Source organism: Capricornis sumatraensis, chromosome 8, assembly GCF_032405125.1.
Source record: "Capricornis sumatraensis isolate serow.1 chromosome 8, serow.2, whole genome shotgun sequence".
NCBI classification, from domain to species: Eukaryota; Metazoa; Chordata; class Mammalia; order Artiodactyla; family Bovidae; genus Capricornis; species Capricornis sumatraensis.
The window spans coordinates 85,839,489-85,867,009 of record NC_091076.1 but is presented as its reverse complement, the minus strand read 5'-3'; the positions used below and the strand labels follow the sequence as shown (position 1 = coordinate 85,867,009).

The 27,521-nt window shown below is 37.9% G+C and overlaps 1 protein-coding gene across 4 annotated transcripts in view; it reads right to left on the bottom strand.

The window, feature by feature from the left end:
• Positions 1-27,521, bottom strand: part of SPAG9 (sperm associated antigen 9) — a 156,505-nt gene that overhangs the window by 113,485 nt on the left and 15,499 nt on the right. For all 4 annotated transcript variants that reach the window (XM_068977188.1, XM_068977191.1, XM_068977187.1 and 1 more), the window contains exon 2: positions 8,258-8,378. In XM_068977188.1, the coding sequence (XP_068833289.1) occupies positions 8,258-8,378 (121 nt within the window). The remainder of the gene's footprint in view (positions 1-8,257; positions 8,379-27,521) is intronic.

Here is a 27,521-nt window from a genome sequence, read left to right as displayed (position 1 = left end):
CTATCCCCAAACAACATATAACTAATCTGCCAATTTTTAAGCTGTCAATACTCAATGGGAGAAAAAAATAAATCAAGGGATCAAAAAAATCAAAAAACAAAAAAAGAGTAAGGGGGGAAAGATAAGAGAAGAATCAAGAGACTAATTCAAAATGTTTCCTTTAGAATAGCTAATGAAGATACTTTAGCCTCATTTTAATTGCTCTTTCTTTCCATTCATCTTTCTAAAGAGCAAGAGGATATGATTAAGGCAGGAAGAGCCACCTGCTCTACCTGCTCAAAATCAGAGCTTACCTCCTTAGATTGGTGGCCTTTGCCAAGTTTGGAACACCTTTTCCATCTGTTGTCTTCTGCCCCATCAGACTGCTGATAGGCCTATGGGGGGAAGAAAGAGAAACAGACCTGCTAGAACTCCATATCCAACTCATTATTTGCCTTCTCAAAAGGAATCATCAATTCTTACTATTCAAGGAAGGCAGATAATCCAACTGTTACTTGGCCTCAGAAGACGGACACTGGTCTTTCAGAAGCTTTCCTTGAACAATTTAGCATTAAATGTCTCAACAGGTAAGCAAGAATCAAATGCTCACTTGAGAGCAAACAAATCAGACACAACCACATCAAAACAGCAATTAAAACCTCTGCTCTGCCAATTAAGTCCTTCACCATGTCCCTAACCTTCAACAAAAGATCTTTCAAACAGGTATTACATACCACCTAAAGTCTCTCTGTAGGGAGAATCCATGTTCTCCCTCAGCACACATTCCTATGTATCATCTTCATGATCAAGAACTACTTCCTCATGATCAACCAAAAACAGCAAATTCATTTTCTCTGATTTAATCTTCCAAATTTATAGAAAAACAACTTGGTATCTTCCTTATTCATTTCTTTAGTAAAGAAGAACCGACCATTCATGTTTATTCTGTTCTCTAAGCTAAATCACCATCAATTCTTTAATTCTTACTCATAAAATTAATTTTCCATGAAACTTTATTCTAGATATTAATTATGAACTTCAACCTTAAGTTTCTCAATCAACAACACGTCTACAGAAACCAAACACTCCAAATACAGATAAGAAAACATAAAGCAGATCTGCAGGCCACATAGGTATTACCTAATGAAGCAGAAGCAGTAAAATGTTAGTATTTACATAAATACTATCTTGCATATCTTGTGCCAAACTGTCTGCTTCCCTCTCATGTACTCTTTAAAAAAAATCCTTATATAAGACTTATTAAATACACAGAATTCTTAGTATTGCAAAGAACTAGATTCAAGTTAAATGAACTATAAAAAACTTTCTATATAATAAAATTTTTGTAATTTTTTAAAATCGGGAAATATAAATCTAAACTTTAAAGCTACCTTAACAAATATGCTTTCAACAAAAATATAAATCATCATATCTCTTTACATCATTCTAAAAATAATGTAGAAAGGGACAGCCTACTGACAAGATAAAATTAAAACAGAAGTAACTTATTAGAGTATTACTGAAATTCTGAAAGTATTAACATTCTTTACCAATTGCAAAGTACAGTAAAAATGCTGATAAAGCTCTATATTGGCCTCAAGCTATTTTTTTTTAATAACTTTAAAAAATAGTGACAGAAAATATTTAGGTCCTCTCAACTATTAACTTTGGTGTGAAATTATACCTGTTAGCTGAAAAAGATTGTTTTTTTCTGTGTTGTGAAAATTCTAATTTATCAACCATATCATTAAAAGATAGCCCTTACTTTAAATAATAATTCTCAAATGTGAAGTATGTTTTAAGCCATTTATTCCTTTAAAATTAAAAATGTTAATGATTTTACTGCCTTCCCATTATGTTGCATCTAATGATGTGCTAATTCTTATGACCAATAAGTAGAGTTCTCTTTCCAATAAGTGTTTCAGGTAAAGACTTGAAGGTATTTTATTAGACTAAAATCAATGCCAAATTTGAAAAGCAAATACGGGAGACAGAAGTGTAGAAAGGTCAGAGTATTTCAGGTGTCAAAAGCATTTTTCCATTTAATTTTAAAAAGTGGATTTTCATTCAAAGGAAAAAAAATCACTAAATCTTGCCATCTTCTACACAATTCAAGAAAAAAGCCATCTCTTTTAAACTGGAGGGCAACAAAATTTTCCCAAGGGAAAAATCAAATAAATAATAAACAGTTCTGTAACAACTCTAGGGGCTAATATGTTGTAAATAAAGACTCAAATTCGTAAGTTATAAAAAATTAAATGGAGTTTGCTACTAATTCTTACTTCTCCAATTCTGTACACATTAAAAATGGCCAAACACTACTAAATACCAAAAACCACTCTCTGTTCCTATTCTGACCCACTTCTGTAACTTTGCTCATGTTCTCTGACCTACTTCTGAGCCACCAGGGAAGCCCAACTATATCCTAAGAAAATTACCAAAAGAGGGCAATCCAGGTGTGACAGAATTATTCACTATAATATGATTTGCTACAGTAGGGAAAAATGTCCAGCCAACCAATAGAAATTTTTTTACTTTTTTTTAAATTCACCTATATTTACTTTTTACCAATTCATGTATTCCTTCTTTCCAGAAAGGATTTTAGGTATGTTAACAATTCACTATATATGTATAAAATTTGGACCAACCAAACCAGTTGCTACGGTTGTACTTCAAAAGTTTATTCTGAATTTCTGAGTAGCCAAGGTAAAAAACCAAAGTAGCCATTAAATAATTCTCAGAGAAAAAGAGAAAGCAAAGTTCCTCAGGGAAAACAATAATTGTTAATAGATGGCATAGCTTCCGGATGATGGGTGAGAGCCCACATTTAGAAAATAATTATTAAACATTAAATGCATGAACATTCACATTATAGGGGTCCCAGAAGGAGAAAAGAGAGAGAAATGACCCAAGGAAATATTTGAAGAGATAATAGCTGAAAACTTCCCTAACATGGAAAAAGAAATAATCAACAAAATCCAGGAAGTACACAGAGTCCCAGAAAGGGTAAACCCAAGAAGGAACACACCGAGACACATAGTAATCAAACTAACAAAAATTAAATATAAAGATAAAATATTAAAAGCAACAAGGGAAAAATGACAAATTACAAGGGAACTCCTATCAGGCTATCAGATGATTTCTCAACAGAAACTCTACAAGTCAGAAGGGAATGGCATGACGTGTTTAAAGTGACGAAAGGGAAGAACCTACAACCAAGAATACCTACTTAGCAAGACTACCTACCTAGCAAGACTCTCCTTCAGATCTGATGGACAAATCAAAAGCTTTTCAGACAAGCAAAAGGTAACAGAATTCAGCACCACCAAACCAGCTTTACAACAAATGCTAAAGAACTTCTCTAGGCAGAAAACAAGAGAAGGAAAAGTCCTACCTACAGAAAATAAACCCAGAACAATTAAGAAAATGGTAATAGGATCATACATACCAATAATTACCTTAAATGTAAATGGATTAATGCACCAATCAAAAGACACAGACTGGCTGAACAGATGAAAACATGTTCATGTACACACTTCCACTTCCCACATCACTCTGCTTGACACCCCCCCCCAAATTGTATGTAATTATTTTTTGTTAGGTTAATCATGTTCCCGTTATGACTTGCAATTGCAATCATCTTTCATTCTTTGTCTGGTTATTGATTACGAAAACTGATAAACATCTTTTGCTATTGTGATTATGTAACTATTATTCACTTAATATCACTGTATCATGACTGGTCAACAGAATTAGAATTCTATATCCGAAAACTACCATTTAATAGAAAAACCTATAATCACTTTTTAAAGTCCAGATGTCTATCAGAATTATCTTGGAACTTTTTGAAAAATACAAATGCCCAGGTATTGCTTTTTTTTTCAGAGCTCCAGATGTGTTTTAATGAGCAGCCATATTTAAAAACAACTGGACTATATGAGGATCTTTTACTTTTATCTAGTTTGTTTCACTTTTCCTATTTCATATTCAGTGTTCCCATTTCATTTAGTTTGTTTTCCAATTTCTCATCTTTCTTTCTTATGTTCTTTCTCAAGCCTTTATCTAGTGTAGTACAAAAGCTTTTGTATACATATGTCTTTAAAAATATGCATCATATATATATATGTTAGAAAACTTACGAATTTTTGCCTAACTGAAAAATTTATGACATTTTGATTCCACTTGTTTGACTTAGTATGAATAGAATGCTAGATTTCTAAATTTAAAAAAATAGATACACAACAAGCAACAAAGGTTTACTGTATAGCACAGGGAACTATAGTCAAGATTTTATAATAACATATAATGGAAAATAATTTCAAAAATAACATATGTGTATATGTATAACTGAATCGCGCACACACACACAAAAGAATTCTAGTTTTTGAAATTTACTAATGTTTTATCTTTCTGCCAGTTTTTCTAAGTGTCCTATGGATGTCTAACAATGTATGAGATACAAAATTTTAAATATATTTGTGTAGGATATGATATTAAATATAAATCTATATTTAAATTAACATCATTCAAGATGCTCTATTATTTTTTCTGCATTTGATAAAATATTCTCAAATGTTAATATAATTATATATTTTTTCTTTTCCCCTATATTTTTTCTGATTTTTGCTTTATGTATCTTTCTTGTTAAGGTGTCTAATGGTTTATGATGTCTATCTTCTTTGTGAATTGTACCTTTTACCATTAAAAATATTCGTTTCATTCAAAATAAATGTTTAAAAATAATGATTAAAGATTATACAATAAGGAAAATACTTATGATAACGTTAAACATACAAAATTATATACACACTATGTAGTGATATAAAAGCATGATACATATGGAAAAGATGTGATGGTCATACACATAACCTTTTCTCCCCACAAAATTATGATTTCCTTTACTGCAATGACTATACCATGCTGTTCTGTGCCAAAACATACCTCGAGGCTGAATGCTAGGCAGACAGTAGTAGTTTAACATTTTTTAACTTACTAAACTGTCTATACTTACTTGACTTAATCAAGATAGTATTTGGTTTATAAAAACAGAAATGATCAGTATATAACAGAAATAATACAAAAAGTATTTTCTGATGAAGAATTCATTGCTACCACGATCAATGGCAAGGTTGACTGTAAACACCTTTCATAGCTGAAGGGCACCAAAAAGGCCTCAATCCACAACTTCCTTATACCACTCCATATATATTTCAAATTCTTCCTTAAGGCTCACAAGATGTTAACTACCAAGAAGTGTTACTATTATTCTCAAATAAAATAATATGCATCCTTTTAAAAAATGCTTTATTCATGTTTGAAAAGCCAGAATATTTCTTAGGTAGTTCAAACTTTTTATAACCGAGCAACCAGAAATCTCCAAAATCAAACATGACCATAAAATTATAACAAAATTTTTGTATCATCAAAAATTTAAAAATCATACCACAAAAACCTGATATATTCCACAGTATTAAAAGTTGTCAAGTATGTCCTTTAATTCAGTTCCTGTTTCTTGACTTTTTCTTGGTTCTCAAATAGCAAGTAACTACATAAAAACTTTCCCTTTTAACATAAGTAGTAGTCTGAAAGCAGAACTTGGACTTTCACTAAGACTGCTTTTTACAAGGGGTATGTGTCCTCAAACACGTCAACCAAAACTGACAGTCTTTTAAAGTTAAAGACTCTAACATATTTATAAAAACAAACATGGAAATGGATGATATTGTTATCATATGGACTCAAAAAATAGTACAGAAAAAACAGATCCATCCTTCTTCTCTACAGGTATCATCATCGGTAATTTCTTTGGCCTTAAATGCTTAAATATAGATGTTCAGAACACTAAAAAACACATTTAAAAAAAAGATGTTGGGTTACACTGACTCTAATAAAAATCACTACCCAGTCTTAAAATATAAAATAGTAGAATTAAGATTAAAGTCCAGATATTCTGTATCCTGTTATACAAAAAAGAATTTATATACTCTGACCTCATCCATTTACACATGCTTCCATCTTTTTGAAAAACATATTTCCAGTCCCAGTTTTCCCATAAGATTGAGCACTGATGATACTTTAAAATTACCTCTTACCACCAACTGTGTTAAAAAACAAAGGGGCTTTTGCTTCATACTGGAGACCTGGGGAAGCAAAAACTAAAGCAGTAGAATGAAAAAGGTCAAACTATGTTTCCCTACCTATAATTTTTTCCAGATGTTTAAAATGTGGTAAAATAAAGAGAAGAAAAATTTTAGATATTCTTAGATTTCATATCATACTCACTTAGAGAAAAATGGAAGAGAGAGGAAAACAAGTAGATGGAAAAGATAAAAAAGATTCCCAAGTATCAAAGGAGAAGGGAGCAAGTTCCAAAGCATTCATAAAAGGAGACTCATGATAGCCTTAACTCATGGACCAAGAGATTATTAGTTTTGCACCTGAATGGTCAATTTTGATTAACCACAGTTTTAAGTTCTTTAACTGTTATTTAGACAAGATTTATTTCAAATTGGAAGAGCAGGAAAAAAGTGGAGGATGACAGACATCCAGGGGGAGAAATTCTTAGAATATTATATTAATAAAAAAATTAAGTTTTTCAATCAAATTTAGCTCAAGACCATATCCAATATTTGGTGAATAATTTACTCATTCCTTTCATAAAGAATTGTCAATTATTTTTAAGTGACACCATATTTTTAAAAATTGTTGTTCAGTCACCCAATTGTGTCTGACTCTTTGTGACCCCATGGACTGCAGCACAACAGGCCTCCCTGTCCCTCACCATCTCTCAAGTTCATGTCCATTGCCCAAGTTCATGTCCATCACACGGTAATCATGGTAACCAGTACAGTACTTTTGAGAGAGCAATGAGGGAATGGATACCAAAGAATATGACAATTCCAAAAAAGGTAGGTATGACTCACTAGACTGGATAAAATATTAATTTTTAAAGCTACTGTTATTATTGCTTCTTGGCCTTTTGGCTAAGATCAAGTGTAAAAGCTACTGTTATCAAGTATAAGGTAATTCTTCCTTTAATAATTTCCTATCACAGAAGCAGCTTATTTAATGCATCAAAAGATTCTAGATAGGGTGTTCCTTTCAAAGCCAAAAGAAAATTTTCTTACACAAAACTTGATACTCCTCAGAAGTTAAGAGGAAAACGTACAGGTAAAAGAATGAGAGGGTAGTTCTGTCGCAACCACAGCTTTAGTGTTTTGTTCTAAAATACGTCTCTGATATGAAAACACAATCAGGTTAGTTAACAAAGGTGTCTACAAGCCTAAAAGACATGACTCATTTTGTCTCATTTTGTTTGCCTTCCATTACCAAATATCCACTGGCTCCCTTCTATGACATCTGCTTAATAGCCAGTTCTCCTTGAATTCTAAAATGCTTAAAATGCAAAAATCTAATGATTCTAAGTTTAGCTCTACTGAACTCTTCCAGAGTCCTAAAAGCAGCAGTTACTACACACATTCTAAGCCTGATGAAAGTTATTCTTCATATATGCCAGTCCTTTTACAGCAATGTCACTATGTGACCATAAAGGGTGATGTGGGAAGAGTAACAGCTGGGCATCTCTTGTTCCCTAGAATTCTAAAAGTCTACAATTCTGGGAGAAAAAACTGGAGAGCAACCTGCCTGAATTAAACATGAAAATATGCCATGATGTTTCTTTTTTGAATTTTGACTTAATTAGATCCACTTTCATTAGCCAAAAGGGGGGACTTATCTATAGAATTACAAATAATCATTATTTTTGAATCAAGAATATATGAAATTATATTAAAAATAAAATGATTTTGAAAAATGACATTCTGTACCCCTAAATGCCCTCAGTTTTCCATTAGAGAGGAATGAAAGAAAATTCAGTAATTTTTTATACATACTCTGAAGCTAGAGTTTCTCTTAATTTTCAAATTTCAAAGCAATACAGAAACCAATGGAACTTTGTGTTGCTGATTAACACTTGAAGAAAGGATCCACATGTACACACTGGAGAATCGTGTGTAATGGATACAGTATAATGTCAACTACTAGTCAATGTAAACTACAAACAAAACCCGAGAGGTAAAGTGAAGAGAGTCCTGTAGGTATCTAACCTGGGGCATTTCCGCAGACACGGGGACACCACGAAAACGTGAACAAAAAATACTAAAACTAGATCTCAGATCTCTCTCTTGAGTCTGGGGTGACAATTCCATGCATATTTTTGGAATCCTAGTCAAATGTCAGGATGAGTTACCATTCCACTCTTTTAACATATTTTACTTACTCTGGTCAGCATAGTTTTTGGCCTTGAGTTCAAGTTGTCTTGTTTGAGATTCTAAAGATTCCACTCTGGTCTGTAAATCTTTTTTTTCTTGTTCTTGAGAGTCTTCAAATTCAATGAATTTCTAATAAAGAAGAAAAATATATTATTTTCATTAGATAAATGAAACTTATTAACATTATAAACTCCCATGTTTCTTGGTATCAAGAATCACAATTAGGCATCAACTACTCAAAACAGTCTCATGTAAAGGTCTAGGGGACTTTCCTGGCAGTGCAGTGCTTGAGATTCTGTACTTCTACTCAGGCAGCATGGGTTTGATCCCTGGTCAGGGTAACTAAGACCCTACATGCCTCACAACATGGCCAAAAAATTTTTTTAAAAATTAAGGTTTAAAAATCTCCAAATATAGAAGGGAAAAGATGACAAAATAATGTTTATGAAAATGTATCTACTTCATTATAATATGCATTTCAAAGAAAATATATAAATCTTTTAACTTAGCCTATAACAGGTAAAACAGAAAAGTACAGAATAATGAAATATCAATAAATATATATTAAATGATTCTCTGAATAATGAAGTCTTCTAAATTACCTGAACCACGTGCTAGCATGTGCTAGAAATACCTCCATTAATCAAATTTACTAAAATCACTCTCATTATGGAGTTATCTATAAATCTCTCTTCATCTTGTTTTATGAATTGTTTTATCTGCATCATCTGGCAACTGACTACTCATTTCTCCTTAAAAAAATTTCCCGCAATTTGATCTTTTCCTTGTTTTCCTCCCACTTTGCTGATTGCTCCTTCTTGGTCTTCATTCCTCCTCTTGTCCCCACTTTCTTAACGCCGGTAAGCTCAGTCTCTGCACAACTCTTTTTCTTAGTTGTTTCTTCTTATTACCTAGTGACCATAATGTTAAATGCTAAATGAATGCTAACAACCTCCAAATTTCTAACTCAGTCTCTAGCCCAGATGTGAATTCTAGATTTGCAATGTTCAAATGCCCGCTGGACAACTTCATCTGAATGTCTAATAAGAGCCTTAGGGCTTCCCTAGTGGTCTAGTGGATAAGAATCCAACTGCCAATGCCAGGGTTCAAGCCCTGCTCCAGGAAGATCTCACATGCTGCAGAGCAACGAAGCCCAGTGTCCTGAAGCCCTCAAACCACAACTATTGAGGGCTCCTTAGAGCTGGTGCTTCACAACAAGAGAAGCCACCACAATGAGAGAAACTCATTCACTCCAACTACAGATAGCTCCCACTCTCCACAACTGGAGAAAGCCTGCATGTAGCAACAAAGACAGCCAAAAATAAATAATTAATTAAAGAGTGAAAAAAAAAAGGAACCTTAAACTTGACATGTCAAAGCTTGCTCCTCCTGGTCTTACCTAGCTCACTAAATTACTATAGTCAATTGCTCAGGCTCAAAATTCTACTTCGATCCAATCCTTTGGCAAATCTACCTTCAGATTTGACCACTTCTCTTCATCTTCACCACCATCCTGCTCTGTGCCACCATTAGCCATTGCCTGGATAAGTGCAGGAGCAGTATTTTCCAAACTGGCCCCTTTACAATGCATTTTACACACAGTAGTTAGGGTGACACTTTTAAAAAAATCACATCAGTGTATGCCTATGCTGAAAATACTTTGATTTCATTCTTCCAAAGTCCTTAACCATAGCCTCCGCAGGACTAATGTAATCAATCATCCTCTTACTTATTTGACATCATTCTAATACTCTTCCTTCAGATATTTAAATGTCTCATTCTGCTCTCACCTCCTTAATATCTTTGTTCAAATGTTAGCTTCTTACTAAGACTTTCTTTACCCATCATATTTAAAACTGCAACACCCACTCACTACTTCTCTTGTTTCTTCCTCTATCGCACTTATCCTCATCTAAAACACCATCAGTTCAGTTTGGTAACTAAGTCACGTCTGACACATTGCAACCCCATGGGCAGCAGCACACCAGGCTTCCCGGTCCATCACCACCTCCTGGAGCTTACTCAAACTCATGTCCATTGACTTGGTGATGCCATCCAGCCATCTCATCCTCTGTCTTCTCCTTCTCCTCCTGCTTCAATCTTTCCCAGCATCAAGGTCTTTTCAAATGAGTCAGTTCTTCACATCAGGTGGCCAAAGTATAGGAGTTTCATCTTCAGCATCAGTCCTTCCAATGAATATTCAGGACTGATTTCCTTTAGGATGGACTGGTTGGATCTCTTGATGTCCAAGAGACTCTCAAGAGTCTTCTCCAACACCACAGCTCAAAAGCATCAATTCTTTGGCACTCAGCTTTCTTTATAGTCCAACTCTCACATCCATATATAACTACTGGAAAAACCACAGCTTTGACTAAACAGATTTTGTTGGCAAAGTAATGACATTGCTTTTTAATATGCTGTCTAGGTTGGTCATAGCTTTTCTTCCAAGGAGCAAGTATCTTTTAATTTCATGGCTGCAGTCACCATCTGCAGTGATTCTGGAGCTCAAAATATAAAGTCTGTCACTGTTTCCATTGTTTCCCCATCTATTTGGCATGAAGTGATGGAACTGGATGCCATGATCTTAGTTTTTTGAATGATGAGTTTTAAGCCAACTTTTTCACTCTCCTCTTTCACTTTCATCAAGAGGCTCTTTAGCTTTTCTTCACTTTCTGCCATAAGGGTGGTGTCATCTGCATATCTGAGGTTATTGATATTACTCCTAGCAATCTTGATTCCAACGTGTGCTTCATTCAGCACAGCATTTTGCATGATGCATTCTGCACGTAAGTTAAATAAGCATGGTGACAATATACGGCCTTGATGTACTACTTTCCCAATTTGGAACCAGTTTGTTGTTCCATGTCCAGTTCTAACTGTTGCTTCCTGACCTGCATACAGATTTCTCAAGAGGAAGGTCAGGTGGTCTGGTATTCCCATCTCTTTCAGAATTTTCCAGTTTGTTGTGATCCACACAGTCAAAGGCTTTGGCATAGTCAATGAAGCAGAAGCAGGTGTTTTTCTGGAACTCTCTTGCTTTTCTCATGATCCAATGGATGTTGGCAATTTGCTCTCTGGTTCCTCTGCCTTTTCTAAATCCAGCTTGAACATCTGGAATTTCACGGTTCACATACTGCTAAAGCCTGGTTTAGAGGATTTTGAGCATTACTTTACTAGTGTGTGAGATGAGCACAATTGTGCGGTAGTTTGAGCATTCTTTGGCATTGCCTTTCTTTAGGATTAGACTGAAAACTGCCCTTTTCCAGTCCTGTGGCCACTGCTGAGTTTTCCAAATTTGCTTGCATAATGAGTGCAGCACTTTCACAACATCATCTTTTAGGATTTGAAATAGCTCAACTGGAATTCCATCACCTCCACTAGCTTTATTCGTGGTGATGCTTCCTAAGGCCCACTCGACTTCACATTCCAGGATGCCTGGCTCTAGGTGAGTGATCACACCATCATGGTTATCTGGGTCATGAAGATCTTTTCTGTATAGTTCTTCTGTGTATTCTTACCACCTCTTCTTAATATCTTCTGCTTCTGTTAGGTCCACACCATTTCTGTCCTTTATTGTGCCTATCTTTGCATGAAGTGTTCCCTTAGTATCTCTAATTTTCTTGAAGAGGCCTCTAGTTTTCCCCATTCTATTGTTTACCTCTATTTCTTTGCATTGATCACTAACTAGTAAGGCTTTCTCGTCTCTCCTTCCTATTCTTTGGAACTCTGCATTCAAATGAGTATATCTTTCCTTTTCTCCTTTGCCTTTAGTTTTTTGCCTCAGCTATTTGTAACCCCTCCTCAGACAACCATTTTGACATTTTGCATTTCTTTTTCTTGGAGATGGTCTTGATCACTGTCTCCTGGACAGTGTCACGAACCTCCATCCATAGTTCTTTAGGCACTCCATCAGATCTAATCCCTTGAATCTATCACTTTCACTGTATAATCATAAGGGATTTGATTTAAGTCATACCTGAAAGGTCTAGTGGTTTTCCCTACTTTCTTCAATTTAAGTCTGAATTTGGCAATAAGGAGTTCATGATCTGTGCCACAGTCAGCTCCTGTTCTTTTTGCTGACTGTATAGAGGTTCTCCATCTTTGGCTGCAAAGAATAAAATCAATCTGATTTTGTGTTGACCATCTGGTGATGTGCATGTGTAGAGTCTTCTCTTGTGTTGTTGGAAGAGGGTGTTTGCTCTGACCAGTGCATTCTCTTGGCAGAACTCTGTTAGCCTTTGTCCTGCTTCCTTCTGTACTCCAAGGCCAAATTTGCCTGTTACTCCAGGGATCTCTTAACTTTCTACTTTCACATTCCAGTCCCCTATAATGAAAAGGACATCGTTTTTGGACAATGTTCTAGAAGGTCTTGTAGGTCTTCATAGAACCGTCCAACTTCAGCTTTTTCAGCATTACTGGTTGGGACACAGGCTTGGATTATTGTGATATTGAATGGTATGCCTTAGAAATGAATCGCGATCATTGTCATTTTTGAGATTGCACCCAAGTACTGCATTTCAGACTCCTGTGCTGACTATGAGCTACTCCATTTCTAAGGGATTCTTGCCCACAATAGTAGATATAATGGTCATCTGAGTTAAATTCACCCATTCCAGTCCATTTTCGTTCACTGATTCCTAAAATGTTGATGTTCACTCTTGCCATCTCCTGTTTGACCACCTCCAATTTACTTTGATTCATGGACCTAACCTTACAGGTTCCTATGCAATACTGTTCTTTACAGCATCAGACTTTACTTCCATCACCAGTCACATCCACAACTGGGTGCTGTTTTTGCTTTAACTCTATCTCGTCATTCTTTCTGGAGTTACTTCTTCACTGATCTCCCGCAGCATGTTGGGCACCTACTGACCTAGGGAGCTCATCTTTCACTGTCCAATCTTTCTGCCTTTTGATACTGTTCATGGGGTTCTCAAGGCAAGAAAACTGCAGTAGTTTGCCATTCGCTTCTCCAGTGGACCACATTTTGTCAGAACTCTCTACCATGACCCATCTGTCTTGGGTGGCCCTACATGGCATGGCTCATGGTTTCATGAAATTAGACAAGGCTGTGGTCCATGTGATCAGTGTGGTTAGTTTTCTGTGACTGTGGTTTTCATTCTGTCTGCCTCTGATGAATAAGGATAAGAGGTTTATGGAAGCTTCCTGATGGGAGAGACTGACTGTGGGGAAAACTGGGTCTTGTTCTGATGGGCAGGGCCATGCTCAGTAAATCTTCAATCCAATTTTCTGTTGATGGGCAGGGCTGTGTTCCCTCCCTATTGTTTGACCTGAGGCCAAACTATGGTGGAGGTAATGAAGATAATGGCAACCTCCTTCATGCCCTTATCTTCATTACCTCCATGTAGGGAGCTTCCTTGGTGGCTCAGAGGGAGACCAGGGTTAGATCCCTGAGTCGGGAAGATGCCCTGGAGAAGGAAATGGCAATCCACTCCAGTATTCTTGCCTGGAGATCCCATGGACGGAGAAGCCTAGTAGGTTATAGCCCATGGGGTCGCAAAGAGTCGGACACAACTGAGCGACTTCACCTTACCTCACCTCACCTAAGGAGTCACTCAGTACCCCCGACCCTGCACCAGGCGACCAACAGCCCATGCTTCTGCTGAAGACTTCAGGACACTCAAGGGCAAGTCTGGGTCAGTCTCTTGTGGAGGTCACTGCTCCTTTTTCCTGGGTCCTGGTGCACACAAGGTTTTGTTTGTGCCCTCCAAAAGCCTGTTTCCCCAGTCCTGTGTAAGTTCTGGTGGCTCTAGGGTGGGGTTAATGGCAACCTCCTCCAAGAGGGCTTATGCTATACCCAGGTCTGCTGCACCCAGAGCCCCTGCCCCTGCAGCAGGTCACTGCTGACCCGTACCTCTGCAGAAGACACTCAAACACAGTTCTGGCTCAGTCTCTGTGGGGTTTCTGGGCCCTATATATTCCACTAATTTATCTTATTTATTACCTGCCTTGCCTCGCTAGAATGTAGGTTTCATGAGGGCAGGGATTTGTTTTGTTTGCTGTTGTATTTCAGAGAAGGCAATGGCACCCCACTCCAGTACTCTTGCCTAGAATATCCCATGGACAGAGGAGCCTGGTAGGCTGGAGTGCATGGGGTCGCTAAGAGTCGGACATGACTGAGCAACTTCACTTTCACCTTTCACTTTCATGCATTGGAGAAGGAAATGGCAACCCACTCCAGTGTTCTTGCCTGGAGAAGCCCAGGGACGGGGGAGCCTGGTGGGCTGCCGTCTATGGGGGTCACACAGAGTCGGACATGACTGAAGCGACTTAGCAGCAGCAGCAGCAGCTGTTCTATTTCCAGTGCAAAGAATGACAATGGTGCATAGCAGGTGCTCAAATATTTGTTAAACAAATGAATAAATGAAAAAATTTTCAGAGTAAAAAAACTAAAACCCATATAGAAAAATGTACAGTTCACAAATAAACTTGTTCTTGTAGTTCAGTTGCTACGTCCAATTCTGCTACCCCATGGACAGTAGCATGCCAGGCTTCCCGGTCCTTCGCTATCACCCAGTTTGCTCAGATTCATGTCCATTGAGTTGCTGATGCTATCTAACCATCTCATCCTCTGCCCCTCTTCTCCTTTCTCCTTCAGTCTTTCCCAGCATCAGGTCTTTTCCAATGAGCTGGTTTTTCTCATCAGGTGGCCAAAATATTGGAGATTCAGCTTCACCATCAGTCCTTCCAATGAATATACAGGGTTGATTCTGTTAGGAAATAAATATCACTAAATACACTCTAGTTTTAATATGAAATTTACTATTACCTACTTCATCTATCCTGAAACTTTTCAATCACTGTAGTAGACATTCTGCACACACTATCTTCCTTTGAAGAACTTCTCCCCAGTTTCATGCTAAATCTATTCAGCTCATGCAGTTTGACTAGTGAGGACTTCATCTCCCTAGGTCTGGGCATATAACCTGAACCAGACTGATCAGAGTCTTCTCTCTGGGACACGTGCTAGTTTTTGGAAAGAATTATATCTCTTCTCAGCTGAAGAGACATCCTTTTCAACAGATGGAAAGAGCATGCCTCAAAACAAAATCAATGTAAAAGAAAACAAAGAACATGTGGCAGGGACAGCAAGGAACCCTAATTAGAGATACTATTTGAGTCTTAGATTCAGTATTTCCTGGAGCCAGCATTTTCCAATTGTTTCATTTTTTTCAGTTACATTAGCCAATAAATTCTATTTTTATAGAGGGCAAAGGAGTACGTCAAGGCTGTATACTGTCACCCTGCTTATTTAACTTCTATGCAGAGTACATCACGAGAAATGCTGGACTGGAAGAAGCACAAGTTGGAATCAAGATTGCCGGGAGAAATATCAATAACCTCAGATATGCAGATGACACCACCCTTATGGCAGAAAGTGAAGAGGAACTAAAAAGCCTCTTGATGAAAGTGAAAGAGGAGAGTGAAAAAGTTGGCTTAAAGCTCAACATTCAGAAAACGAAGATCATGGCATCTGGTCCCATCACTTCATGGAAAATAGATGGGGAAACAGTGGAAACAGTGTCAGACTTTATTTTTTGGGGTTCCAAAATCACTGCAGATGGTGACTGCAGCCATGAAATTAAGACGCTTACTCCTTGGAAGAAAAGTTATGACCAACCTAGACAACATATTCAAAAGCAGAGACATTACTTTGACAACAAAGGTTTGTCTAGTCAAGGCTATGGCTTTTCCAGTGGTCATGTATGGATGTAAGAGTTGGACTGTGAAGAAAGCTGAGCGCCGAAGAATTGATGCTTTTGAATGTGGACTGCAAGGAGATCCAATCAGTCCATTCTAAAGGAGATCAGTCCTGGGTGTTCTTTGGAAGGACTGATGCTGAAGCTGAAACTCCAGTACTTTGGCCACCTCATGCAAAGAGTTGACTCATTGGAAAAGACTCTGATGCTGGGAGAGATTGGGGGCAGGAGGAGAAGGGGACGACAGGATGAGATGGCTGGATGGCATCACCGACTTGATGGACATGAGTTTGAGTGAACTCTGGGAGTTGGTGATGGACAGGGAGGCCTGGCATGCTGCAATTCATGGGGTCGCAGTCAGACACGACTGAGCGACTGAACTGAACTGACAGAGGCTTGAGTTGGTTTCTACCACAAGAAACTGAAAGCATCCTTTATATTCATCTACCTTCCCTTAAGAGCTATTTTATTTTCTCATTTTATTAGTCAATATTTCCACATCTTTGAAGCCTGAAACATCCAACATCTGACACATTGGTTCTTAATCATTCGGGAGTCTGCCCTTCCCAAACCCTGCCCTCTACTTTTCTATGAAGATATTTCATATTTCAGAGATTTCTGGGAAGCCTGAAGCAGCCATTGTCTATTTTTTTGTAGAGTATTAATCTAAAAGTGATTATATAAAGAAGTACTCCAGAATATCCAAATTTTAAACATGTGTTAAATCTTGGTTTGGAAATGTGCAGCTGCTGCCCTCCTTTAAAATGCTAATTACTACTGTACAACAAAAATAAATATTCCTCAGTTCTGATAAGGCACATAAACAGATCACACAGGGCAGTGAAAGCCTGGGAGGACAAACACTTCGTAATAGACTTCAAAGAGTAATCAAGAAAAAGTAACAAATGATTGAAATTTTCAAAACTATTATCCAAGAAAACTGTATCTGTCAAATAGATTAGTTTTGAGCCATTGTTTCATGAAATATCCCTGATACCACAGATAATCTTGGGAAAAGAAGCTCCTATAGGGTAGGATAATTCAAAAAACTTCAGAAAATGACCTGGTTCTATATGGCACTTGGCAATAATGTACAAGTAAAAAACATAAAAATTTAAGAAAAAAATTAGAAACAGAGTTCTATGAAATTCAATCAGCTGCTAAAATAAGAGTGTTGGCAAAAAAAAGGTATAGACTCCTGGTTCTAATGGGAGTCTTTTCTGTCTCTTTCTGTACGTAATCTTCTCATACTATATTTCACTATATATTCATATATATTTCACTATAGTGAAAATAATTAGGCAATATGTGGCATGGATTACACTAACAGAAAGTTCTCCTCTATGCTCAGAGAGCCTAGGTGGCCTAGTTAGCATATATATGTGAGTACTGCTAAAATTCTTCATAGCTTTGTAGACTACAAACATGTTTGACTCAAGTTTTAAAAATTTAACTTACTTCAAAATAACATGTCTGCTTTCTACTCCTGTATTTTCAAATTAACACACAGACTGAGACAACAAAAAATTGAACGAAGCCCATTCTGTCACTTTCTAGTCAAAGAAAAATTATTGTCACAATTAAATAAAACCACACACTTACAATGACTGTTTTCCAGATGCCAGGAGAAGTACACTAGGCAGTGAAGTAGTGCACAGAGGTTTATTACCAACTACTAAGCAATGACATTCAAAAGACTAAATCAAATAACACATTAACTAAAAAGTAAAAACTCTTTGTCCAACCAATCTATGCACTTACTTCATGACAGCCACCAAAGAAACAGCTATCAAAATTACATGTTAAGTACTACAATGGAACCAAGTACAAGGGCCAGTAGAAACAGAGAAATAAGTAACTAAATCTGATTTAAGTAAAAAAGAAAGAGAAGCCATTTGGCTACCTTGAAAGAAACAGATCATCTGACAAAATGTGGTAGAAACATTACAGGCAGAGTTAACAGCATATGCAACTGCACAGAGGCGTGAAGACCAAGGCATGCCCACGGAGAAAAGCTCAGGATTTGCATTTCAGTAAATGATGTAAAAGGTGAACGATTAGCCAGAGTGAGTTGGAAATCTCTCCTCTGATTCACAAAGGTAGTAAGTGGGCAAGTAAGATTCCATTCATCCATCCACCCTTTCAACACACAACTTGAGTATTCTAAGGTGATGAGAATGTAGCCGATTATAAGACACTCCTGGTCCCTATGCTCCACTGCTTGAAATCTGGCAGAGGAAAATAAACCTTAAATATATGTAACTGATGGGAATTCCCTGGCAGTTCAGTGGTCAGTATTCCTTGCTTCCACTACAGAGGACCTGGGTTAGATCCTGGTTGGGGAACTAAGATCCCAAAAACCATGTGACAAGGTCAAAAAAAAAAAAAAACTGACAAAGACTGATTTGCAAAGATAAGTAACAGGATAGTTGTCTACTTGGAGGTTACTGTTAATAAGGAATGGCTGTTATTTCTTTTACTGTTTTTTCTCTCAGCAGCCTTGTAGTTTGTATGGTAAGTCAAATTAGTACACTATACTATGCTACACATTTCACAATCCACGGAATTGTCTCTTTCATACAATTAACAGTTGAAAACTGCAAAACAAATTTTTGTAATGCTTTGCTTCTATCTTTAGAGAGACTTTTTTTAAAAATTGGAGTATAATTGATTTACAATATTGTGTTACTTTCACTTAGGTATACAGCAAAGTGAATCAGTTATACATACACATATGTGTGTGCTGTGCTAAGCTGCTTCAGTTGTGTCCAACTCTGCGACCCCATGGACTGTAGCCCTCCAGGATCCTCTGTCCATGGGATTCTCCAGGCAAGAATACTGAAGTGGGTTGCCATGGCCTCCTCCAGGGGCTCTTCCCAAACCAGGGATCAAACCCACGTCTCTTGTCTCCTGCACTGGCAGGCAGGTCCTTTACCACAAGCACCACCTAGGAAGCCCACAATACACATCTATCCACTCTTTTTTTTAGATTCATTCCCCAGTAGACCATTACAGAGTATTGAATAGAGCCTGTTACTTTCTCAGTGATAACAACGTGGGATAACACAACCTTGGTTTATAACTTTATCCCAGGCTTGTATATGATGTGATTCTCTCCAAGACTTTCTAAAATGAGGATTTAACATTTCAAACTCTGAATACAAAAAAGACTTTAAAAATCATAGTTCAAGTTCACACACAATGCAACCACACTATAATCATATGTGACACAAGAAAGGATATCAGAAAAGTGTATAATGTGGAAATGACATGGTATGACTAAAGACATTTCTGAGACATTTAAACTGAGACCTAAAGGATTAAAAAAAGTTTATGAAGAACAAAAAGTTCATCAAACTGAAATAAACTAAGGAAATCCAGTATGGCCAAGCTCAGAGATTTGAGAAAGAGAATGGCCTGAGATGAGGATGGAATATAGATTTAAAAAAAATCACATAGAGCCTTACAGGATACTGGGTCACATTAAGGATGATGGAACTCCACTCATACTTTGAAAAGCTTAGTTTCTGAGGATACGGAAAATGAGCTGTGCTGAGAAGGAAACAAGAGTATCTGAATGGAGACCAAAGGTAACCGTATTAATGAGAGATGATTACATGCTGGCAGTGAGGATGGAAAGATGAAAATGAATTCAAGCTATTTTGGAGATAAAATAAACAGGACTGGTGACTGAATGAAAAAGAAAGAATGAAAGCTCAGGAAAAAGTCAAGCTTCCTGAACTGACCAAAAGTGAGGATGGTGGTACCACTTGTTGAGTATAAACAGAAGAGAGAGTGGTATAAGTAATATAATAGATTTTTTTTCCCCCAGATAGTTTCCTCCATTTTTACTGAAAAGTCAGGCTTTTATCAGTCTCCCATCAGGCCTCCCTTTCAGGCTTCCAGCACTGCAAAGAGGATCTTAACACTAAATTTCCTCTTAGTCCAGCCTGTGGCCTGTGTTTCAAGGGGACCCAACATGGAGAAGATTTTGAGGCCAAGTTTTTCCCCTTCTTGCCCCTCCTCATAGCTGGAGGAGGGGCTAGAAGTAGATAACCCTTCCTTTTTCCCTGGTATTCAGTAAGCTTCATCCTTTCACCTCTTCTGCCTTGAAAAATTTGCTCTCTCAGGAAGTGTTGGTTGCTCAGTCATGTCCAACTCTTTGCGACCCCATGGTCTATAGCCCACCAGGTTCCTCTGTCCATGGAATTCTCCAGGCAGGAAACTGCAATGGGTTGCCATTTCCTCCTCCAGGGGATCTTCCTCATCCAAGGATCGAACTTGGGTCTCCTGCATTGCAGACAGATTCTTTACCATCTGGGCCACTAGAAAAGCCAGGGAAGCTCTTGCAGGAAATGAACTGACAGATTCATCCACACTGAGGTTTACGTGGTGGATAGGGCTTCACTGCTGACTTCTCTTGGGGTATTTTAAGTTCAAATGGTGTGAAATCCAAGAGCTGAACCAGGAAAACTGGAACTTTACACACCAGAAAGTAGACTGTGCCTTCTAAGAATGCACACCCTTGGGGTTCAGCCATATGCCTCACTTCTCACAGCCTCATGGCTGGATGAGCCCCATCTCCTTTTTGGGATGCTTTCCCTCTGTTCTGCAAACCACAGGTTCTGGGGGGCCACACCCTCTCTTGGTTATAAGGCTGCTTGATACTTTATCCAAGGAGGAGACAATCACAATGTTTTGTCCCAAAGCTCCCACCCATCCCACCTGGGAGGGCTGGCTGGGCTGGATCCAGTTGCTCTTGGATCTCCAGATGAAAGCTCCAGGCTATGCCACTGATCTGAACCAGAACATTAACAAGAATAGAATAATAGAATTGATTTTAAATACCAAGGCAAACTACCTAAGAGGTATTCAAGAGTATCATATGGAATACTTATTTGTAAAAGTATCTCATTATTTGGAATCTAATTGGTACAACCAACATGGAAGTTAGCAATGTGGATCAAAGTTCTTAGAGAATGAATGAAAAAAATGTTACTTTTACCATACTTTAAGAGCTTTGATGTATTACCTCATATATAGTGTGATCCTACAATTATAAACTGGAGGAAAAGTAAATGGGCAAAAGAAAAGCTTTGGTGGCCTATATTAAAAAGGCTGTTTAACAGTAATGGGATTTAGGGTGACTTTATCTTTTTTTAATAGCCTTATTTTTAAGTAGTCTTCAGACTTCCCTGGCAGTTCAGTGGTTAAGACTTCCCACTTCCAATGCAGGAAGTGGTTCTACCCCTGTTCGGGAAACTAAGATCACATATAGGGTTAGTGAAGCCAACAACAAAAAAAGAAGGAAGTCTAAAGATGCTGGGTTTTTTGTTTGTTTTTGCAATAAACATGTAAAATTAATAAAGGAAAGGGGGAAATGCAAACTGTAGGCCTATATCCCTTTAAAGGTGGCTCAAGAGCTAAGGAGGAACCTTGATTCATTTGCATTTCATCTCAGAAAAAGCTTGATATATCAAGCATTCATTAATACTGTCATTTATCTGACCAAAAATTTTTGGTTTTCCTAATGTGGCTGCACGCAGTATGCAGAATTGCAGTATGCAGAATTGCAGTATGCAGAATCTTAGTTCCCTGATCAGGGACTGAACCCAGGTGCACTGAATTGGGAATGTGGAGGCTTAACCACTGGACAATCAGGGAAGTTTCTAAGAGCATTTTTTGAAATGCAGTTAATCAAAAAAATCTGAAATGGAATACTGAAACAAAGGAAAATCAATGTGAAGGGATAGTTTACTTTTAATTATATACAACTGGCCCCCTGGAGAAGGGAAAAGCTACCCACTCCAGTATTCTGGCCTGGAGAATTCCATGGACTGTATAGTCTATGGGGTCACAAAGAGTCAGACACAACTGAGCAACTTTCACTCACTCACTCACTCACTCACTCATGGAGATAGTAAAGGACAGGGGAGCCTGGCATGCTACAGTCCATGGGGTCACAAAGAGTTGGACACATCTTAACTACTGAACATGTTATATATACACCATGACAGTATATTAGATCTGCTGAAGTTGAATGCTAAAATACAAGAGTGATGTATTTCAGGACTAGAATATTGAAGTGTGGATCCATTCCAGAAAGCTTATTATTACTATAATTTGCATGAAATAGTACTTTTAGGGAATTCCCTAATGGTCCAGTGGTTAACACTCCACGCTTTCCCTGCGGGGACACAGGTTCAGTCCATAGTCAGGGAATTAACATGCCTCAACCCTGCATCACAGTCACCAAAAAAAAAGAATAACAGTTTTTTTTAGGCAAAGTAAATAGGATTTTGGAGGCTGTACCCTAGCCAGAGACAGTTAAAAAAAAAAAAAAAGTAAAATGAATGCTCATAAGAAACCTGTAAGCATTCATCATTGATTTAATGTGATTCAATTTCTTGCCAGCAGCATAACTTTATAAAAATGGCCAACCTACAGTACATTTGGCAAATGGTAGGGTTAGGGCAATATCAAAACCAAGGCAGGAGACAGGCAGTTTCTCAAACTACAAAGCAGTACTATCCCTAGAGAATTCTGGTTCCTTTCCCCCAACACAGGAGAGTCTGTCAGATCCCTCAGATGTGTTGGTATAGGGTGCACACCTCTCCACAACCCACCTGTTTGTCCATCCATTTTTCTAAGCTACTCTCTCAAACACAGTTTTTTTAAAAAGTGTTAGGGGACTGGGATAAAAGCCCACCAATGGGCATTTTCATCTTGTGTTACAAATATATCTTCATTAGATACTCCTTTCTCCTCTCAATAACTAATTGGCCAACAACAAATGTGACTCCAGACAAACTCTCGTGGGAGCAATGAGACACTTAAAAAAAAAAAAAAAGTCGGTATACAATACAAATTCATCTCAGGATTCAAAAAGAATAATCTTTGTGATGAAGCAAAATGGTTGCAAGTTCAGATGGCTTATAGGAGCTATTCTGCCACAATGTTCTGGAGAAAAACAAAGCTTTGAAAAGGCATGGTTCTTAAGCTAAAAAAAAATAAAAAATCCCTAGAGACTGCTGCTTTATTGGAAAAAGATACTAAAGTGAAGTGAAAGCCATTCAGTCGTGTCCGACTCTTTGCGACCCCAAGGACTATACAGTCCATGGAATTCTCCCAGCCAGAATACTACAGTGGGTAGCCTTTCCCTTTTCCAGGGCATCTTCCCAACTTAGGGATCGAACCCAAGTCTCCCACATTGCAGGTAGATTCTTTACCAGCTGAGTCACAAGGGAAACCCAAAAATGCTGGAGTGGGTAGCCTATCCCTTCTCCATCAGATCTTCCCAACCCAGGAATCGAATCAGGGTCTCCTGCGTTGCAAGTGGATTCTTAACCAACTGAGCCATGAGGGAAGCCCGGGAGAAAGATATTAACAGACAAAAAACAAGCAAAAAACCTCTACAACCTTTAAAGTAGTAACTTTGTATATGGTACTTTTCTTAAAAACAAAACAAAACAAAACAGAACCAAATAAAAGGCTGACTTACTGCCCAGAATCTACCAATATATTATCCACGACCCCCATTTACTCTGTAAAGTGAGGGAAAGAAACATTTCCATTATTTTAAATAATTATTGTTAAACTCAATTCATTTAAATATAACTGTTTTTCAATATAGTATCTTTTAAGAAATAAAAGAACAAACCATATTATTAAGCAATGCCTGAGGAATATAATTCCCCAAAGCCTCCCCAATCCAAAATGCAGAAAAAACTTTCAATACAAATGACTCAGTTTCTTCAAACCTAAATAACAAAGTGGGGGTGTGGGGTAGGAGGAGAGCACTTACAGATGATGAGATGCCTAAGAGACACAGAGAAAGGAAAGGGAGAAAGAGAAAGATATACCCAACCGAATGCAGAGCTTCAGTGTTGTAGGTGAGATAAGCATGCCTTCTTAAATGAACAATGCAAATAAAATGAGGAAAATAACAGAATGGAAAAGACTACAAATCTCTTCAAGAAAACTGGAAATATCAAGGGAACATTTCATGCAAGGATGGGCACAATAAAGGACAGAAATGGTAAGGACCTAAGAAGAGCAGAAGAGATTAAGAAGAGGTGGCAAGAATACACAAAAGAACTACATAAAACAGGTCTTGAAGATCCAGATAACCACAACAGTGTGGTCACTCATCTAGAGCCAGACATCCTGGAGTGTGAAGTCAAGTGGGCCTTAGAAAGTACTACTATGAACAAAGTCAGTGGATGTAATGAAATTCCAGCTGAGCTATTTCAAATCCTAAAAGATGATGCTGATAAAGTACTGCACTCAATATGCCAGCAAATTTAGAAAACTTACCAGTAGCCACAGGACTGGAAAAGGTCAGTTTTCATTCCAATCCCTAAGAAGGGCAATGCCAAAGAATGCTCAAACTACTGTACAACTGCACTCATTTCACATGCTAGCAAGTGATGCTCAAAATCCTTCAACTTAGGCGTAAATAGTACGTGAATCAAGAACTTCCAGAGGTAAAAGATGGCAGAGGAACCAGAGATCAAATTGCCAACATTCACTGGATCAGAGAGAAAGCAAGGGCATTCCAGAAAAACATCTACTTCTGCTTCATTGATTACACTAAAGCCTTTGACTGTGTGGATCACAACAAACTGGAAAATTCTGAAAGAGATGGGAATACCACACCTCCTTACCTGCCTCCTGAGAAACCTGTATGCAGGTTAAGAAGCAACAGCTAGAACTGGACACGGAACATCTGACTGGTTCAAATTTGGGAAAGGAGTACAGCAAGGCTATATATTGTCACCCTGCTTATTTAACTTATATGCAGAGTACATCATTCGAAATGTCAAGATGGATGAATCACAAGCTGGAATCAAGAAATATCAACAACCTCAGATATGCAGATGATATCACTCTAATGGCAGAACATGAAGAGTAACCAAAGAGCCTCTTGATGAGGGTGAAAAAGGAGAGTGAAAATGCTGGCTTAAAACTCAACATTCAAAAAACTAAGAGTATGGCATCTGGACTCATCACCTAATGGCAAACAGGTGGGGGAAAAGTGGAAGCAGTAACAGATTTTATTTTCTTGGGCTCCAAAATCACTGTGGACAGTGACTGCAGCCATGAAATTAAAAGACACTTGGTCCTTTGAAGAAAAGCTATGACAAAACTAGACAGTGTATTAAAAAGTAGAGACATCAACTTTGTCAACAAAAGTCCATATAGTCAAAGCTATGGTTTTCCCAGTCATGTACGAATGTGAAAGTTGGACCATAATGAAGGCTGAGCACCGAAGAATTGAAATTTTCGAATTGTGGTTCTGAAGAAGACTCTTAAGAGTCCCTTGGACTGCAAGGAGATCAAACCAGGCAACCCTAAAGGAAACTGACTCTGAATATTCACTGGAAGGACTGATGCTGAAGCTGAAACTCCAATACTTTGGCCATCTGGTGTGCAGAGTCACCTCATTAGAAAACACCCTGATGTTGGGAAAGATTGAAGGCAGAAGGAGAAGGGGATGATAGAGGACGAGACGGTTAGATGGCATCAGCGACTCAATGGACATGAGTTTGAGCAAGCTCCAGGAGATGGTGAAGGACAGGCAAACCTGGCCTGCTGCAGTCCATGGGGTCACAAAGAGTTGGGACACAACTGAACGGGTGAACAACAACAACAACTAGTAGCTCTTGTAGGTCTTCACAGAACTGTTCAACTTCATTGGCTTTAGTGATTGGGGCACAGTCTTGGACTAGTGTGATGTTGAACGGTTTCCCTGGAAACAAACGGAGCTCATTCTGTCATTTTTGAGACTGCACCCAAGTAATGCATTTTGGACTCTTTTATTGACTATGAGGACTACTCCATTTATTCTAAGGAATTCTTGCCCACAGAAGTAGATATAATGGTCATATGAATTAAATTCGCCCATTCCCATCCATTTTAGTTCATCAACTGCTAAAATGACTATGTTCACTCTTGCCGTCTCCTGAAATAAAAGTTTACTATTCTTCATAGTAAGTGTGTGCTTAGTTGCTAAATCGTGTTTGACTCTTTGGGGACCCCATGGACCATAGTCTGCCAGGCTCCTCTGTTCAGAGGATTTTCCAGGCAAGAATACTGGAGTGGGTTGCCATTTCCTTCTCCAGGGGACCTTCCCAACCCAAAGATCAAGCCCACAGCTCCTGCATTGCAGGTGAATTCTAAATTTTTCTTCAAAACACATCCATTTTTTTCACTAAACAGTTCATTTGTTACTTTAGGGTACTACTGCTATATCCTAATTAGAAATGTCTATCAAAAAATTCTAAGCCTGAGATGGCTGGATGGCATTACCGACTTGATGGACATGAGTTTGAGTGAACTCCAGGAGTTGGTGATGGACAGGGAGGCCTGGCGTGCTGCGATTCATGGGGTCGCAAAGAGTCGGACACGACTGAGTGACTGAACTGAACTGAAGCAATAGTTAAAATTAAGGGTTGGCACTTAACCATTTGTGTGGAAAATTTATTCAGCTAGAAGAAATTTTCAATCAGTAACTTAGAAATAAATATTTGTGGCTAAAACTAATTAAAAAGCAATCAGAGCCTTCTTTCTTATGAGGATACAGTGCGAAAACTACAGCCATCTATGAACCAGGCAATGGGTTCTCATCAGACCCTGAATCTGTCAGCATCATGACCTTGGACTTCCCAGCTTTTAGAACAGTGGAAATAGATATTTGTTGTTAAAGCCACTCAACCTATGGTATTTTTGTTATAGCAGCCTGAGCAGACCAAGAGAGAACAGAAGTGGCTGACACCACCTCTTCTCTCTTTTTCTCTTGAAAGCAGCCTCGATGCCCAGAGTTCTGAATATTAATTTTTAACCATGAGGTATATTGTAAGAAGTCCAGAGTCCTGGCCTGGACTTTGAGGCCAGCACCCTGTATTTCTAAACTTCCTGCTGTGAGGAAAAACTTCAACAAACAAAGAAAAATCCCTAACAAAATAACAACCACAAAAACAATCAGAGAAGGAATTCCCTGGTGGTCCAGTGGTTAGGACTTTATGTTTCCCCTTCAGGGGGCACAGATCCAATTCCTCGCTGGGGAACCAAGATCCTTCAAGCTGTGTGGAACAGTCAAAAAAAAAAAAAAAAAAGAGAGAGAGAGAGAGAATCATGGTGCTAACATGATTTTTAAGTAGTCTACAATATTCTGACAACAGTTTCAATGATCTTAATATTTCAATTTTTTAAATGCCTAAATATTTCCAGAATATCTAGTATGTATAGGACAATGTAGCCAAAGTGTCTGTAATAACTATACTTAGGAGAAGACAGTTTTTCTGTATATGCCTAAGTCAAAGGACTCACTGAAGAATTTTCTGGAAGTTGTAGCATAACTTGGTACCAGCAGTAAATAAGGACAATAACTTGAATTCACAAAATGGAATTTCAAATAGCTAGCCTCGGCAATTTGACCTTTAGTATATTTATCTATCCACCATCCAACCAAACAAAAAATATCTAGTACCTACTGCACCCCAGTAATTTAGTGGGAGAATTAAAGCAATAGGTTAGTCAAACACAACAC